This window comes from Alnus glutinosa, chromosome 1 (assembly GCF_958979055.1).
Source record: "Alnus glutinosa chromosome 1, dhAlnGlut1.1, whole genome shotgun sequence".
Classification (NCBI taxonomy): Eukaryota; Viridiplantae; Streptophyta; class Magnoliopsida; order Fagales; family Betulaceae; genus Alnus; species Alnus glutinosa.
In genome coordinates this window covers 47353499-47372121 of record NC_084886.1, presented here as the reverse complement: position 1 = coordinate 47372121, position 18623 = coordinate 47353499, and the positions used below count along the sequence as shown (strand labels likewise).

Genomic DNA, 18623 nt, shown 5'->3' with positions numbered 1-18623 from the left:
GCACTTCATTTTATTTTAAAATTTTTTTTTTTTAACCTATAAAATTGCAAAGTCAAACAAACTCTTACTCATATAATACAGATAGCTTATTACACCCAATTGGGATTAGTAAAAATCACTTGTTTGTTTTACCCTAAAGAGTTGGCTCAAGTGGGAAGAGCTTTGGTCTTTGTGGTATCATCATTAGGTCTAAGGTTCGAATCTCCTTAAGTGCAAACAATTATTTGGGGCCATACCTGCTGGCTAAAGTCTTACTAAATTCGTGTGGAGGAAGTATTTTGCGGTTTGTGCAGGTTTGGAATTTGCCCAATAAAAATGAGTACACAAAATGATATGGGTTTCCCGTAACTAACTAAAAAAAAAAATAACTCATTCGGTGCTTTGAGCTTTGGTGAATAACTTGGTTTTTTTATTTATCAAAAAAATAATTTACATTTTTCTTTAAATTAAATATACGAATTTTAAAAAGAGAAATTTACAGTTTAGCCCCTCAAATTACCACACATTTTGCAAGTAGCCTCACAAACTGCCAATACTTCAACTTCGGCCCCCAAACTACCAAAACGTTTGAAATAGGCCAATTTTGATGAAATATGCCCATAATATTTTTGTCACGTGTCATTTTTCAATTAAAAATAAAAAGTAGAAAAAAAATTAAAAAACAAAACTAAAAAAAACATATATATATATATATATATATATATATATATATTTTTTTTTTTTTATTTTTTATTTTTTAAGAAGGAAGGGAAGGGGGTGGCCTGCGAGCTACCCCCAGAGGTTGTCGTCGCCACCTTTAGGGTGGCTCGCAGTCACCCCAAGGGTTGGGGGTGGCCATGCGGCCACTTCGAAACCCATTTCGGGGTGGATTAAAAGCTATCCCAAGCCACCCCCATGGCGCCTAGGCCATGGGGATGGACGCGCGACCACTCCTAAGGGTCAAGGGGTGGCTGCGCGGCCACCCGGAAAATGGGTTTCGAGGTGGCCTAAAGGCCACCCCCATGGTGTCCAGGCCATGAGGTGGGCCGTGCAGCTACCCTCGACCCCTAGGGTGGCCGCGAGGCACTTCCAAAGGTGGCAGCGGTCGCCTTTGGGGGTGGCTCGCAGGCCACCCCTTCCTAAGTATTTTCCTTTTTTTAAATAATAATAATAATAATTTTGTTTTTAGATTAGTTTTTTAAATTTTTTTTATTATTATTTTTCATTTAAATGAAAAATGACACGTGATATGAGTATTATGGACATATTTCGCTAAAATAGGCATTTTTCAAACTTTTTGATAGTTTGGAGGGTCGGAATTGGAGTGTTGACAGTTTGTAGGGCTAGTTACAAAACGGACGGTAATTTGGAGGCAAAACTGTAGTTTTTCCTTTTTAAAATTCAGCAATAAAGAAATATTAAATTATTATCCTGATCGGCTTTAAAATTTATTTCTATCCAGGTCCACGAGTCCATTTTGAAGCCTTGTCACAAATGGGTTCGTTAGAGTCACCGACGAGGGCAGCAGAGAACGGCTCTACAATTCCCGATACGCGTCCCGGCGACCAAAAGCCTCCTTCCGGCGACAGAGAATCCGCTTGGATGACGCCGGAATCGGATGCGACGAAGAAGCGGAGAGCGTCTATGCTACCACTAGAGGTGGGTACTCGCGTTATGTGCCGTTGGAGGGACGGCAAATTCCACCCTGTCAAAGTCATCGAACGGCGCAAAATGCAATCCGGTGGCCCCAACGATTACGAGTATTACGTCCATTACACCGAGTGTAAGATCTCTCGCCCATCACTTTGGGTTTTCAGTTTGGATTGTTAGGGTTAGTGCTAGGTCAGGGCTTTGGGCTTGAAGCTTCTTGAAGGGGCAGTTGTTTTGGAATTGGAATGGTGGTGCTCTGGTGCTTCATATTATTCGGTTTTGTTGTTTAATTTGTGTCAATTAGGGTTTAGGGTTACTATTAGATTTTGGTTAATATTGGGTTCTATCGCATTGAATTTGATTTTGGTTGTGATGTTGATACTTATCTGAGAATTTGGCGATTGGATTCGATGAGCTGAGTATATTCGGGGTTGCACTTGGTAGTATTGCGATTTAATTGCGACTGTTGTTTTATGTGAACGGAATTGAGTTTACAGAGGCCTGTTTTCGGGATTACGGCTTTGGCGAGTTGAATTGCAGCCAGTGTTGTTTATGGTTCTGTGCGTCGTTAACAGCCAGTTGAGAGTCACTTCAGTAACAATGAGAAATAACTTAAATGTTGTTAATCTGGATAATGAAGTTGTGTTTGATAAAGTATTTTCGGGCGACTAATTTATCGAAACATTGAAGATGAATTTGGTTGCTTTTCAGGATATTGCAGTATAAGATGCTTGGAGGTTCAGTTTTCATTTTGGTTTGTTTACCGTTTAAACCCCCTCAAATAAAAAGTAAGATTTTTGCAATAGTCTTTGGACCAAATAGGTGTCTCCTATTTTTAGATAAGGTGTGGAGAATGAGGTCATGGCTCCAATCCTTTATGGGTGCATGAAATTTGTTTACCAGTTAGAGAGAGAAAAAAAGAAACACGGAACACATGCTCATATAACTAGTACTGTTCAAGTATGTTTAGTGCATGAGTGGGTTCACAAAATTATGGTCAAGGAAGATCTGTAATCGAAATTTGAAATAAATTACTTGTGTGAATAATTTCAATAGCAATTGAAAGATAAATTAGAGTTAATTTCCGTTGGCACCGTGGATGATGTTAGAGGACTGGCTTGTATCCTGGGTTGTAGGGTGTCCTCTTTGCCTATGAAGTACCTTAGTCTTCCATTGGGAGCTTGATTTAAAGCAAAATCAATTTGGGATGGTATTATTGAAAAGATAGAACGTCACTTGGCTGGTTGGAAGCGGCTTTATTTGTCTAAGGGTGGCAGATTCACTTTGATTAAAAGTTCTCTTTGTCATACATGTTGAAGTTGCAAACCATATTGAGAACTTCAGCGGGATTGTGGGGTGGAGTTGGTGAGGATTTCAAATTCCATCTAGTCAATTGGTCTGATATTCGTACCCTGATTTCCTTAGGCAGTTTAGGGGTTCGTAGCCAGCGTTTGTTTAACCGAGCTCTCTTGAGGAAGTGGTTATTGCGTTATGCCATGGAGAGGGAGGCTTCATGATAATTGGTGGTGGAAGTTAAATATGACCGCTTGTGGGGAGGGTGGTGCTGCAATGCAGTATATGGGCCTATGGGGTCGGGGTGTGGAAAAACATTAGGAGGGGGTGGGGTTCTCTAGATTTGTGAGGTTTGAAGTGGGAGATGGTTCTAGGATCAAGTTTTGGCATGATGTGGGGGGTGGAGATCAGACCTTAAAGGAAGCTTTCTTGGTGTTGTTTTCTATTGCTCTCCATAAGGAGGCCTTGGTAGTGAATCTCGTGCAGTTCTCTAACAATTCCTTTATGTGGAATGTACCCGGCATCATATTAGTGCATGACTGGGAGGTGGAGTTGTTCACTTGATTCGTTTATCTTTTGTACTCTCTTAGGTTGAGCTGAGGTGGTGAGGATAGAATGTGTTGGATCCCTTCCAAAAAGAGGATGTTTGAGGTCACCCGTTGGCTCTTCTTTTCCTTGGAAGAGCATTTGGAGAAATAGGGTTCCTTTGAGAGCGACATTCTTTGTTTGGACGGATGCGTTAGGAAATATATTGACTTTGGACAGCCTGAGAAAGAGACATCATAGTGATGAACTGGTATTGTATGTGTGCAAGAAGAGTGGGGAATCCATTGATCGCCTTGTGCTCCATTGCGAGGTGGCCAGAGACTTGTGGGTTTCGGTCTTGTCTATGTGGGATAGAGTGGGTCATGCCCCAATGGGTGGTGGAGCTATTGGCTAGTTGGAAATGTCAGTTTGGAAGCCATTGTAATATAAAACTTTGGAGGATGGTTCCCTTGTGCTTAATGCGGTGTATTTGGCAGGAGCCCAATGCGCAAAATTTGGGAAATTGTGAGAATTCGGTGATTGAGTTAAAATCTATTATGTTCAAATCCCTCTATACTTGAATGGCTGCTTATAGTCCTCTATTTTCAAATTTCCTAGAGTTGTGGATTTGTGTTCTTTTCCTTTCCCCTAGTTGATTGTCTCTCTTGTATGCTCTTTGTATACTTAGATTGTGCTTCTTTGCGCCTTCGAATAAGATTGAATTACTTAAAAAACAATGTTCTCATTTGACATTCCATTGATGTTGAAATTGTTACACCTATTGTTTCACTTTCCGCATACAGTAATAGTGGAATTGAATTATTGTTTCAAAATTGTGCCTGTATTTTGCCATTTATTTGTTTGTGCTTTATGACAGTCAATAGGAGGCTTGATGAATGGGTGAAGCTTGAACAACTTGATCTCAACTCTGTAGAGGCTGTTGTTGATGAGAAGGTGGAGGACAAGGTGATGATTTTATGATATAGGTTATTATTAAAGCTATGTCCTTTCTACTTATCAAAAAAAAAGCTATGTCCTTTCTTTAATGTATGGCTTTGTGTAATGAGAATCCCTCTCTTTATCTTTGGATACTTCTTTTGGATTGAAGCCGTCCTTTTCTTTTTTATGCCTTGCACATTTGACTTGCTTCTCCTACATTTTATTTTCTTATTTTTATTACTGATTACAAAAATTGTGCATGAGTTTTGCCAGGTTACAAGCTTGAAAATGACACGCCACCAGAAGCGGAAGATTGATGAGACTCATGTAGAGGTAAATACAAGTCAAATTTCAACTTTCTTATTTTCTGAGTTCCGTTGCTCCATCTTATTTATTTTCCTCTTTGAAAATCTGAAATTCTATTTAAATTAAAAGCTTAAGAAGCAACCAGAGAGATCAAGTGATCCAGAAGACCAAATGGGCTTTTGGTAGAAAATACTTATCATTAGCTAGGACTTGAAATGAAAATGGAACTGGATGTTCAATGTTCTTTTTGTTATTAGTAAGCTATGCACTTGTCCAATGTGTCTTGATTTGATGACCTCACCCTCCACTTTATTCAAATGAAAGGAGGAGAAACAAAGTTAGATGCACTGGAGAAGCATTGAGAAGATTAGCACCTATTTAGTTTTCTCTGGTCACTATAATCAATGGGTGGGAAATGGTTATGACGTTACGTAACGGAGAGGGAGGCTTTGTGGAAATTGGTGGTGAAAACCAAATATGATAGCACGAGGGGAGGTCGGTGCTTTAAGGAGGTTGTGGGGCCCTTCAGAGTGGGATTGTGAAAACATATGAGGGGGTGGAGAGTTTTTTCGAGTTTTGTTAGATATGAGGTAGGAGACGGGTCCAGGATTAGGATTGGACATGATTTGTGGTGTGGGAACCAGCCCCTAAAGGCAACTTTTCCAGAATTGTTTAGTATTGCACGTAGTAAGGAGGTGTGGGTGGCAGATCATATGCAATGCATTAATGGAAATCTTCAGTGGACTGTATCTTTTACTAGATCGGTGTCTGATTGGGAGGTGGACTTCGTCACTTCTTTCTTTGATCGATGAGGATAAATATGGTGGATCCCCTCCAAAAGGTGGAAGTTTGAAGATCCTTTTATCATACATTGTCCATTCCTGATGGTTCCCCTTTTCCTTGGAAAAATATTTGGAGAATTAAGGTTCCCTCGAGAGTGGCGTTCTTTGCATGGACGGCGGCACTAGGGAAGATTTTGACTTTGGATAACCTGTGAAAGAGGAAAGTCATACTGATGGATTTGGGTTGTATGTGCAAGAGCAGCTGGAGTCCATAAATCATCTTGTTCTTCAGTGTGAGGTGGCTAGAGAATGATAGGTTTTGACTCCTGTCTTTTTGGTGTAGAATGGGTAATGCCTAGAAGGGTAATAAAGTTGTTGGCAAGTGGGAGAGATTTGTCGGGTAGTTGTAACATTTTAGAAGTTTGGAGGATGACTCCTTTGTGCTTCATGTAGTGCATTTAGAGAGAGCGGAATGCAAGGAGCTTGTAAGATCGCGGGATTTCGGTGGTAGAGCTAAAGAACTTGATGTTCAAATCCTTTTATACATGGATAGCGGCGTACAATAGTCCACATTTTTTATTTTTTCTGAATTTTTTACACATTTGTTCTTATTTTTCTCCCTAATTGGGGTCTCTGGTATACTTCATGTGTACTAAGGTTGCGCCCCTCTACGTTTCTAATGAGATTGAATTGCTTATTAAAAAAAAATATATACCAAATGATTTGATGTGCTGATAATTAGAATGTTCATAAAAAAAAAAATAAAAAAAATTAGAATGTTATAAGCTAAATTTCCAGCTGTTATAGGGCCATGAAGAGCTTGATGCTGCCAGCTTGCGAGAACATGAAGAATTCACAAAAGTGAAGAATATAGCGACTATGGAACTTGGAAGATATGAGATTGAGACATGGTACTTTTCCCCCTTTCCACCAGAATACAACGACTGTTTGAAGCTGTACTTTTGTGAATTTTGCCTCAATTTCATGAAGCGTAAAGAACAACTTCAAAGGCATATGGTGAGCTGTGCCTCATGTTCCCCTCTTTTTAATTGCTGTATATGTTGAATTTGTGCTATAGCATGCTTGTAAATAGAATATTATATTCTCAGTTTTGAGCTGCAATTAGTTTTTCTATTAAAAATGTTAATGTTCTGAATTTCTTTTGCCATTTCGTAGTCTACTGTAATGGCTATATAATCTTGATTTTTCTTACATGATCTTTAGGCTGCAAAAGAAAATTTGTTATGGACATTGTTTCTCATGCTTACATAGAAGACTTGCATGCCTATGCTTTAATTAAGCTACTGGCAAAATTTCTCTGTGCTCTCAATTCTGCTGCCTTCTCTGTATGATATGGTTTATTTCCCCACTTTAATATCATGGTTATCCTCTTGATCTATTAGATTTTGGTTTAGGAAATATTTTTTCTTTTCTTGTTGCTGCACTTCTGCTTGTTATACTGATTTTTCCATTATTCTTATTCCTTTTTTTGATAAGTAAAATATATTGAAAAGGCGCAAAGGGGCGCAACCCAAAGTACACAGGATGTATACAAGGAACCCCTAATGTAAAGAACATAGAGAACATCTATCTAAGAAATCAAAATAAGAACAGTCATGCATTAACTTAATTCTATCTCTCCACATAAACAACATTTGAAGCATCTTTCTCTTTAGATTCGACAAACCAGTCTCACAATCTTCAAAACAGCGTGCATTCCGTTCCCTCCAAACGCATCACATCAAACACAACGGAGCCATGCGCCAAATCTGTATCGAAGTCCGATTACCCTTCTGGCCCCTCCAACTCCCCAACATGTCTTTCACCGACCCCGGCATTACCCATTCCACCCCAAACAATTGCAGAAGCGCCCTCCACAATTCTGTAGCCACCATACAATGCAGAAATAAATGATCAATGGATTCTCCAGCGGTCTTACACATAGAGCACCAATTCATCACGATAATGTTTCTCTTTCGAAGGTTATCCAAAGTTAAAGATTTCCCTAAAGTTGCCGTCCAAACAAAGAAAGCCACTCTCGAGGGAACATTAACTTTCCAAATACTTTTCCACGGAAATGAAGACTGAATAGGACTAGACAATAACTTATAGTAGGACTTTACCTCAAAAGATTTCTTTCGCGCTGGCACCCAACACAACTTATCCTCTCCCTTGCTGCTAACTTTGAGGTTGTACAACATCCCAAAAAACCTACTAACCGCTTCGACCTCCCAATCATGAACTGAACGAGAAAACATAATATTCCATAAGATCGTGCCATTTTGTCTCTGCATAATTTCCTCCACCCAAGCGTCCTTTCTTCTAGCAATAAGGAACAAATCTGGAAAGAGGATCTTCAAAGGAATTTCCCCACACCATACATCATGCCAAAACAGAACTTTCGAACCATTCCCGATCTCATATCTCACATGCGCAGCAAAAGCATCCCATCCCCTCCTAATACTTTTCCACATGCCAAACCCATAAGAATCCCCAACCTCCTTAGAACACCAACCACCCCTCAAACTACCATATTTGACATCCACCACCTTTCTCCAAAAAGCATCTCTCTCCATAGCATATCTCCATAACCATTTACCCATCAAGGCTTTGTTGAACATAACCAAATTTCTCACTCCTAGCCCCCCCGAAGCTTTAGAAGAACAAATCGTACGCCAATTAACCAAATGAAATTTAAATTCATCTCCAACACCACCCCAAAGGAAATCTCTCTGGAGTTTCTCCAACCGATTTGCCACTCCCACAGGAATAGGGAAAAGAGATTGAAAGTACGTAGGTAAGCTTGAGAGAGTGCTATTAATCAAGGTTAACCTCCCCCCTTTAGATAAACACACCTTCTTCCACCCTGCTAGTCTAGCTTCCATCTTCTCAATAACATTATTCCACATATTAGAATTTTTATATTTAGCACCCAACGGAAGGCCCAAATACTTTATCGGAAGTGAGGCCACACCACACCCAAGGATACTAGCCAACTCCTCGACATCCCCAACCTCACCCACCGGAACCATCTCAGATTTGGATAAATTGATTCTCAAGCCCGAAACTGCTTCAAAACAAAGCAGCAAACACCTCAAATCTCAGACCTGATCAACAACAGGATCACAGAAAATCAACGTATCATCCGCAAATAATAAATGGGATACCATCAGAGCATCTTGGGAACTCGAACCCACTGAGAAACCCGATAACCGCCCACTATCCACTGCCGCATATATCATCCGACTGAACGCCTCCATCACCATCACGAACAGGAGCGGGGACAAAGGATCCCCTTGTCGAAGACCCCGAGAACTACGAAAGAACCCTGAAGGCGACCCATTTATATTTATGGAAAAACAAACTGTAGAAATGGAATGAGCAATCCAGCCAACCCATGTCTTCCCAAAACCACATCTTTTTAAAATGTAAAGCAGAAACTCCCAATTGACATGATCATATGCCTTCTCCAAATCCAATTTACAAATAATGCCCGGAATTCCAGAACGAATCCTACTATCCACGCATTCATTGGCCACCAAAACAGAATCCAATATTTGCCTCCCCTCAATAAACGCATTCTGAGACTGAGAAACAACCTTCCCCAAAACCACCTTCAACCTATTTGCCAGAATCTTAGAGATGATTTTGTACATACCACCTATTAAACTGATAGGACGAAAATCCTTGATATCCACCGCTCTGGCCTTCTTTGGAATCAACGACACAAAAGTTGCATTAAGGCTCTTTTCAAATTTTCCGGTAGAATAAAACTCCTTAAGCACCGCAAAAATATCATTCTTCAAGATCTCCCAACACTTCTAAAAGAATGCCATAGAGAAACCATCAGGCCCAGGAGCCTTATCCCCTTTGAAATTCTGAATAACCGCCCAAATTTCATCTTCCTCAAACTCACATTCCAACCATATTCTATCTTCTTCGTCAATGGAGGAAAAAGATAAGTCATCTACCCTTGGTCTCCACTGATATTGCTCACTATATAGCTTCGCATAGAATTCCACCATGTGATCTTTGATAACTGTCCTATACTCAGTCAATTGACCATCCACCACCAGAGCCTCAATCATATTATGCCTTCTATGAGAATTAGCCAAACGGTGAAAAAATTTAGTGTTGCTGTCCCCCTCTTTTAACCACAAAGCCCTAGACTTCTGTCTCCAACTCACCTCTTCAAGAAAGACATGCTGCTCTAAATTTTTGGAAGATTCTTCTCTCTTTAATTTTTCTTCGTCAGATAACGGCCTCTCCTCTGCAATCAAATCCTGCTCACACAGATCATTCTCAAGCTTCTTTTTATTAGCCCCTACATTCCCAAACACTTCCTCATTCCATTGTTTAAGGTCATGTTTCAAAGCTTTTAATTTTCGAGCGAACACATAGCTAGGCGAACCTTCATACACATAAGATCTCCACCAACCCTTCACCCGCTCCTCAAAACCTTCTGCTTGCAACCACATATTCTCAAACTTAAAAGACCCCCTGCCTCGTCTCCCGATGCCGCAATCCAAGAGCAAAGGATAATGATCCGAAAGAAGCCGAGGCATACGCCTTTGAGAAACCTTAGAAAAATATTCCTCCCAATCTGAAGAAAGCAAAAAACGATCTATTCTGGACCAAGAATGGCAATTAGACCAAGTGGATCTCCCCCCAACCAAAGGAAGATCGATGAGAGCCTGGTCAAAGATGAACTCAAAAAACTCAACCATAGCCTGGGAAGGTCTCGCTTCCCCCCCTCTTTCGCTCGGATACCGGACAATGTTAAAATCCCCCCCCATACACCAAGGCATCTCCCAAATATTCCTCAAACCCGCCAATTCATCCCAAAGGCCTCTTCTATCACAATCATCATTAGGCCCATAAACACCCGCAAAACCCCACTCAAAATTGATTGACACACTACGAAATGCATAGGCTACCACATATCTCCCCACATACTCTTCAATCTTCTCAACTACTCTTCTATCCCACATCAACAAAATACCTCCCGAAGCCCCTCTAGAGCCCAAATACAACCAATCCACATAAGCACAACCCCAAACACTATAAACCATCTCCCTAGTAATTAACTCCAATTTTGTTTCTTGTAAGCATACAATGTCTGCCTTCCACTCCCTCAACAACCCCCTAATCTTCGTTCTTTTCTCAAGCTCGTTCATGCCCCGCACATTCCAAGATATGATCTTTGGCTTCAACATTAACAATTGCCAACCCTCCCCTTCCTAGTCAACCTAGACGATTGACCTCCTTTCCCATCATAATTCATTGAACACTCTAACCTCTTCACTTCACGTTGTCCACGGTTCCCCATAGCACTAGGATTATTGTTCTGCCTCACCCTATCAGAAAACCGCTGTGCTTCAATAACATTAAATAAATCCATCAGCTTCTCCTCAAAACCTGGACAAGAAATTCCAACAACTTTGCAAAAACCTCTAATTCTCTCAATCACCCAGTCTGTTGACTCATTTCCTAAATCTTTCTCTATAACTGCCAAAGGCAGAACATCCAGCATCTCATTTTCCCCCAAATTCTCATCTGTACGAGTCACCAAGGCTAAACTGTTAACCCCCTCACCCTTCTCCCGAAATACAAAATCACTCACTACTAAATCCACTTTACCATTGACTTCTTTCACTTCTAAACCCCTAATATATTATTTATTTTATATGTTCGTCTTTTCCAGTGATTTATTTTGCTATTGTTGGTTACAAAGCCAGTGTTTGACTGTCAAATTGCCAAATCTATGCAAATTTGGACACTCAAAAAGTTTTCAACTTTTTAATATATTCGTCAAGTTGTCTTTTACCTTCAAGAATATTTTATATTAGTTGGTCAAGATTTTTTTTTTTTTTTTGGGGGGGGGGGGGGGGACCTCTTCTCTAAACATTTCCCCAAGTATTCAAGTGAATCTCTTGCAATCATGTTTCACTGCAGCTCGGCTTGAGCACCATTTGCAGATTCACAGGTGGCTCTTCTTTTTAATCATGATACCGCGATATAGGTTGAATTGGCTTTGCACCAAGTGTTAACATATTGAAGATTAAAGAGTGTTGTAATTGTCTATGCAATGGTTGCCTGATCTGTTAATTTGTTATTTGATTTTGTGCTTTTGCAATTACATGAAAGTGGTTACAATGGTCTTGTTATTGCTTTGATGGAAAGAAACCACATGGTTTGAGCTTGGTATACAGGTCATAAAGATCTCTTCCTTTTGATGTCTTCAATAGATTCAAATTGTATCTCGAACTAATTACTATATCATGTTAAGAGAAGATAGGAGATAGGAATTTATGAATTTGAGCGGTTAGATTTCAATTTCTTGGCTATCTTTTCTTTCATTGACTTTCCTTTCTTCCTTAATTTAATTTAATTTAATTTTTGTCTTGGGACATAATCTGAATATTTAATTCTTTATTTTGTGTCTGTAGAGGAAGTGTGATCTTAAGCATCCCCCTGGTGATGAGATATATCGAAGTGGTACATTGTCAATGTTTGAGGTAAGTTGTTTTGCTGTTGTAGCTGTTGTTTGGGTTAATTAAGACATTCTTATTTTCCGTGTAACTCTTTAAGTACATTGTGTAGTTGTTCTCCTGTTGTCTGAGAGTTTCTGGCTATATATTGGGATGTTATAGTTCATAATCAGAGCCCTACTTTTTTTTCCCCCAATTATTTTTTAATATTTAAAATTTAAATCTTGTTTTAATATTGGAGACTATATATCTGTTTATAAAAAGATAAATTATGTTGAATTCATATATCTGTTGATCTTCTTCTAACTGATAGTTTTATAAAACAGACAGACTTCATGTTAACTTTTAACTATGATGAGCTTGATAATACTTTCAGAGAATCATGTTATATGGTTCGTTTAATATAGGAATATTTGTTCTCCTTTATTCTTGTTTCTCAGCTTCTCTATAGTATCTTGTGTTTTATAAGATCTTCTTGTTGCACATGATCAGATCCGAAGTTTTTGGTTTATATAAACTTTCTTTGACTAAATGTTTGGGAAACAGGTTGACGGCAAAAAGAACAAGGTTTATGGGCAGAATCTTTGTTATTTGGCGAAATTGTTTCTTGATCACAAGACCCTTTATTATGATGTTGACCTGTTTCTGTTCTATATTCTGTGTGAATGTGATGAGCGTGGATGCCACATGGTTGGTTATTTTTCCAAGGTAAATTACTGCTGCATTTTTGTTTCTTATTTTTTCAGTGTTAACTGAGTGAAGATTTTGTCTCTTACCCCACTTTCTTGGCATGAGCATGGAATTTATTGGTGATGCGGTTTAGGTGAATCTTGCATGTATTTGGAATTATCAAACAGTGGATATTATGTCAGGTGTTTGTAATTCTGTAGAGTAATTTAGAATGTATTACATATTTATTCACAACTTGATTTTGAAACCCTTCACTTATGCTACATATTACTTGGGCTTTGAGTGTTTCGACGTAAAACATTTTCGACTAAACATTTTTCGAGAAAACTACTTATTTTTCAGTGTTTGGCTATCATCCTGAAAATGTTTGCAGGAAAGCATTTTTCGCTGTTTGGTGCGGACTGAAAAATGTTTTTTTGAAAACATTTTCCACTAGTCGGGGTTGGCTTTGGTGGGGGTTGGTGCTGGCTGGAGAGGGGGTAGTATCTGGGGTGTGCTGTGGTGTGTGATTGCTTAAAGAGAGGAATTGTAGATGTAAAATGGTTTATGCCTTAGAAATGTAAACCATTTTACTGAATAATTGGGTGTTTTTTGGTTGACCAAGTTTTCCAAGCGCAACCAAAATACCTGAAAATATTTGATGAAAAATGTTTTACACTGAATAAATGGAGCCTTAAAGAGCTGCTGTTCTGGAGAGTTACAAGTTAGGATTCCTTTGACATACAAAGATAGAGTGTTGTGATTAAGAATCATAATTCTTCTTCTAGCTAGGTGTATCTCATGTATAGTTATTGTCTATTTGAGTTGCGCCTTTTGCACTTTTTAATAAAATGCGTTTACTTATAAAAAGAAAAAAAAAGTGATTAAAAATCATAATTATGTTGAATTTACTACACACTCGAAGTAATTTAATAAATATATTTAATTGGTCTTATGTACTACGGTACTATATCTTGCCTTAGCTCTTTGCTGCAAATGCCTTCTTGGGTATTGGTAGTATTTTTCTGACATTCTTTGAACTTGTGAAATTTAAACAATTTTAATGCTGAGTACACCCCACCCCCCCCCCCCAAAAAAAAAAAAAATTGAAAAGAAAAGAGTATATAAGATGAAGATTTTATTTTTATTTTATATGTAAAACCTTGTTCTGTTTAATCATTTCAGAACTCATACAGGGTTGTAAGTGGTGGAATTTTTTATATTCTCTATTTGTATTTTGTAAGTTTCTATGGGGTTGTTAGTTGATGACACTGGTATTGAAATGTGGAGACATTTGATGACAATTTGGTACTGCAAGTTACAGAAAATATTTTTGATCTCGGATCTTTTTTATTGCACTGTTGTTTGGCTCCTACATGTTTGATATTTTAAGTAGTTGACCTTATTTTACAAACTTTGTTAATAGTAGCGAAAGGTGATGGGTAGCAAGGGACAATTTTCAATATAAACATGACTGACGTTTTCAGAATTTTCTGAAATTCACATATGACTATGTGTTCTGTATCTGACTGACGTTTATTGCACTGTTGTTTAGCTCCTACATGTTGGATATTTTAATCAGTTGACCTTATTTTACAAACTTTGTTAATAGTAGCGAAAGGTGATGGGTAGCAAGGGACAATTTCAATATAAACATGACTGACGTTTTCAGAAATTCCTGAAATTCATATATGACCATGTGTTCTGTATCTGTTGGTGCAGGAGAAGCACTCAGAGGAGTCTTATAATTTAGCATGCATCCTCACCCTTCCTCCCTATCAAAGGAAAGGCTATGGCAAATTTTTAATTGCCTTCTGTAAGTTGTGTTCCTCTTTATTTTATTTATTTATTTAATTATATTTGCTGCGACAAGTTTCTACTTTGCATTTCTTTGTCTTGTGTCATGTATCTTCAAGCAGTAAGAATTGCTTACATCATTTCTTGCATGGAGCAGCATATGAGCTTTCTAAAAAAGAAGGTAAAGTCGGCACACCTGAGAGGCCCCTTTCTGATCTTGGTCTGTTGAGCTACAGAGGTTACTGGACTCGGGTTCTTTTAGACATCTTGAAGAAGCACAAGGGCAACATATCTATCAAGGTATGCTTTTGTTTGAATGTTTATTAAGATCAAGACAAGTTTGCCTTTGTGGTTCAATTGCATATTCGTCTTCTGTGAATTTGTTTCTTGTATTCAGACATCCCATGGGAATTGTTTGAAATGAATTTACTGAACTAAACTACAGAAAAAAGAAAATTTTTGAAAATAGGTGCTCTGCAAGGATGTGGTGCCACGCCCGTGAAAGAGGAAAAGATAGGACATATCTAGAGATAAAGTTGAACCTGATACTTATCAAGAACAGAAAAGTTGAACCTGATAATAATTTGCAGCTTGTTGAGCTTTGACAAATCACTTTTAGTATTATCTTTTCATTGTTTTTTTTCTTATAGGTAAACGTTGCTGGCGTTGTATCCATGGGTTTTTATTGCTTGAGCTTCTCTCTTCTCTCTTGAACCAGCTCCTTTCTGCTGGTTATTTAGTGTTGATACCTTCTATTGAATCCTTTTGCTTTCTGCAGGAGCTTAGTGACATGACAGCCATTAAGGCGGAGGATATTTTGAGCACCCTTCAGAGCCTTGAACTGATTCAGTACAGGAAAGGGCAGCATGTAATCTGTGCTGATCCCAAGGTCTTGGATCGTCATCTAAAAGCTGCTGGTCGTGGGGGCCTGGAGGTTGATGTTAGCAAACTGATATGGACTCCTTATAAAGATCAAGGTTGATGGTAACAAAGTCATCCAAATACTTGCTGGCAACCTTGACGTGCAACTGACCTCTGCTTGTATAAAGTAGGCTTTAGGGTTTGAAATTGGGAATTCTTCCTCGACAATTATCCATTTTGTGACTTGTATGTTTGTATGTATCAAAAATAATAGAAGTATACTCCTAAATCCATAGATGTAGGCTACAACTGATTCTTTGAATTGACTCGAACTTTTTAGTTACCGAGATTTGATCAGATACAAGCTCCTTCCTCTATGTCCATTACATGCTAAGTGAAGATTTCGATCAGCCATGAAATAAATTTGCAGGATTATGAGTTTGAATTTATGCTATGTTTGTTTCGGTGGAAAATAGTTTCTGAAAAATAATTTCAGTATTTTTTGATATTTGGTGGAGGTGAAAATAATAGTCAACCGAAAAATGATTTTCGTTTGACCAAAAATGCTTAGTAAATTTTAGAAAATGATTTACGCGTAAATTATTTTCTCTATATGACAGACGCATTTGACTCTCTTTTAAATGACGCAGTTGATTTTTACTTTCAAGCAGTCGACTACCATCGAAATCTAGTCAGTGTCGGAATCCAACAACGTCCTGTCATTATCGTCGGATTCCTGCGATCGGAATCCCGTCACCTTCCCAAATTCCGGCGACCAGAATGGTCCAATTCTGGCCATTTGGCTGGATCAAGCAGAACGGACGGAATTTGGTTGTTCTGTGCTGGATTCCAGCCGTTATGCCGGGATTCCGACTAGAATGGTCGGGTTTCAACCGTTCTATGCAGGATTTCAACTGTTTTGGTCGGATTCTGGCCACTTTTGTCGGAATCCGGCAAACCATTGTGAATAAAAATATTATATTATTTTACATTAATATTTATATATTGTGAATAAAAATTGATTTTTATAAGTTAAAATGATTGAATGAAAATATAAAAAAATATTTGTAATTTTTCATATGCGCTAAATACCTGAAAATACTTTCAACAAAAAATATTTTCTTGAAAAATAACTTTCCTGAAACTATTTTACGAAGAAAATCACTTTACGTCAAAACAAGAAGCATTAGATTTGTGAATGATGAGTTCTTTAGATGCCTTGCAAAACTCTCCGGTGGATGAAACAAAATTACAAAAAATTGGCCTGGGCATCCTTGAAAATGGATAAGAGCGAATTACCCACCATTTGAAATATATTTTCCAAGCAGTGAGCCTGAGATATTTTTAAGCAGAAATTCCAAGGTTTGAGTTCTTGTGGGAGAGTCCTCTCTTTGGTTTTTTTTTTTTTTTTTTTTTTTTTTTTTTTTCATGAGATACAGAAACAAAATAACAAAGAAAATTACCAAAACCAAAATTATTATCCTAATTCTAAACAACAATCCAAGCAGGTCTTTTCCACAGTTTTTGGAAAAAAACCTTGAAATGGAGGAAGTAAGAGGGAAAGCTGTCAGTAGAGCTGGTGCGTAGGGTGGATTGAGCCGGATTTGCATGTTTTTCACAACCCGCGCCACAGTGAACGTGTTTGAAAATCGAGATCCGCAACCCGCATAGTGAATGGTCAACCCGCTGGGCCTCGGGTAGGGCGGATCGGGACGGGTTCATGCGGGTTCGGGTATTCCTCTTTTTTTGGGGGGGCCCAAAACCAAAAAAAAATAATTTCCAATCTTGCTAACGCAGTTCAAAATTTGAAAATTCCAGTTGAATCAACCTCACTAGCAAACAAGAACAAGAAGAAAGAACCAAAACTACCAACAAACACAACTGTAAATAACTTTTTTATTCTATTCTATGATTGTAGATTGAATGTGTATGTGTATGTGAGAATGTAGAGATGGAAGTGTATATGAGAATGGAATAAGAATAGAGATGAAATGGATAGTGCAAAACTGTATTGAATGAAATCAAAGGTACACAATTTGGGCAATTCGTGACTCTAGTCGTGACTTTTATAATTTTTTTGAGGAAAATTTGATGAAATCAAAGGCACACCCCTAGTCGCGACTCTTATAATTTTTTTGGGGAAAATTTGATGAAATCAAAAGCACACCCCTTGTCAGGACTCTTATAATTTTTTTTGGGAAAAATTTGATAGTACAGTATAAATGGATTGCGGGGCGGGGCGGGGCGGGGCAGGGCGGGGCGGGGCGAGTGGGAAAACAATTAATACCGCAACCCACCCCATAAATCATGGGTTGGCATATTTAGGATTTGCACTTTTTTAGAAATGTCTTATATCCGTTATTAACGGGACGGGTTGGTGCGGGGCATGTTCGCGGGTACAAATGGGTTTTGCACACCCCTAAGTGTAGTAGTTCCTATGAGGTGTTGTGAGTACATCCAATGGCACTCTTGTGTTTCTTAGTTTCAAAGTAGCTTTTGAAAGAGCTGTTGAGAAGCAGGAGGAGATAAAAACAAGCTGCCATGGACATTATTTTTCGTAGCGTAGATCTGAATCTGCAATTTTTTATTTTTTATTTTTGTGCCAAATAGGCTCCACAAAAAGAGAGCCAAAGGAGCCAGTGGGGTAGAGCAGTCCAGAATTTGCCGCTTGAGACCAAAAGTGGTGTCGGCATGTGGGGTGCACGGGCGGGAACAGGGACTGGCGGAAGGTGAAGCGGGCGTGGATGGTAAAGATAGAGGAAGAGCAGTAGATCAAACATCCAAAACCCAGGTAAAAACCAAAAAAGCTAAAAGGGGGGTGAAGGGAAAATATAGACGGCGGGGGTGTAGGAGAGGGGTTCTTGACTTCTGAGAGAATCAAGCACTTTTCAGTCAAACTCAAAGCAATTTTGTGGGCTTGTACTATGACCAAGTTAAAGCTTTTTGTTTACAAAAAAATTTACTCCGCCCTTCTTGCTTTCACAACTCCCAACTGGAACCCAATCAACCCATGATGCTGCCATACATAAGCCATCTTTGTTGGTACGGCATTGTATTAATTGATCTCCTTCACATCTAATCTTGCTCTCAGTTGAGTGTCTCTTCTTGTTGCATATATATACATGTGACCAGCCAAAGCAGTTGATGAGTCACTTGAGATAACTGTCGACAAATTTGCTCATATCTCTGGCCATTTATTTCATTCAGTTCTTTTGTTTCAAGAAACCTCTCTGGCTTCATTTCTGTTTCAAGAAACCTCTTTTATAAGAGTGCATGAATTTCTTGCTATCGTATTGAAAGCAATGTATTTGGCACAAGTGAACTACCAAGA

The 18623-nt window shown here is 38.7% G+C and overlaps 1 protein-coding gene across 1 annotated transcript; it reads left to right on the top strand.

Annotated features, from left to right (window-relative positions):
* Positions 1-1449: 1449 nt before the first annotated feature.
* On the top strand, positions 1450-15737 carry LOC133854150 (histone acetyltransferase of the MYST family 1). Its single transcript, XM_062290213.1, has 9 exons — positions 1450-1762; positions 4325-4413; positions 4660-4719; positions 6282-6491; positions 11924-11992; positions 12512-12673; positions 14357-14450; positions 14589-14731; positions 15210-15737. The coding sequence occupies exons 1-9, from the start codon at positions 1474-1476 to the stop codon at positions 15411-15413; spliced, it is 1320 nt and encodes a 439-aa protein (XP_062146197.1). The 5' UTR covers positions 1450-1473; the 3' UTR covers positions 15414-15737.
* Positions 15738-18623: the final 2886 nt, after the last annotated feature.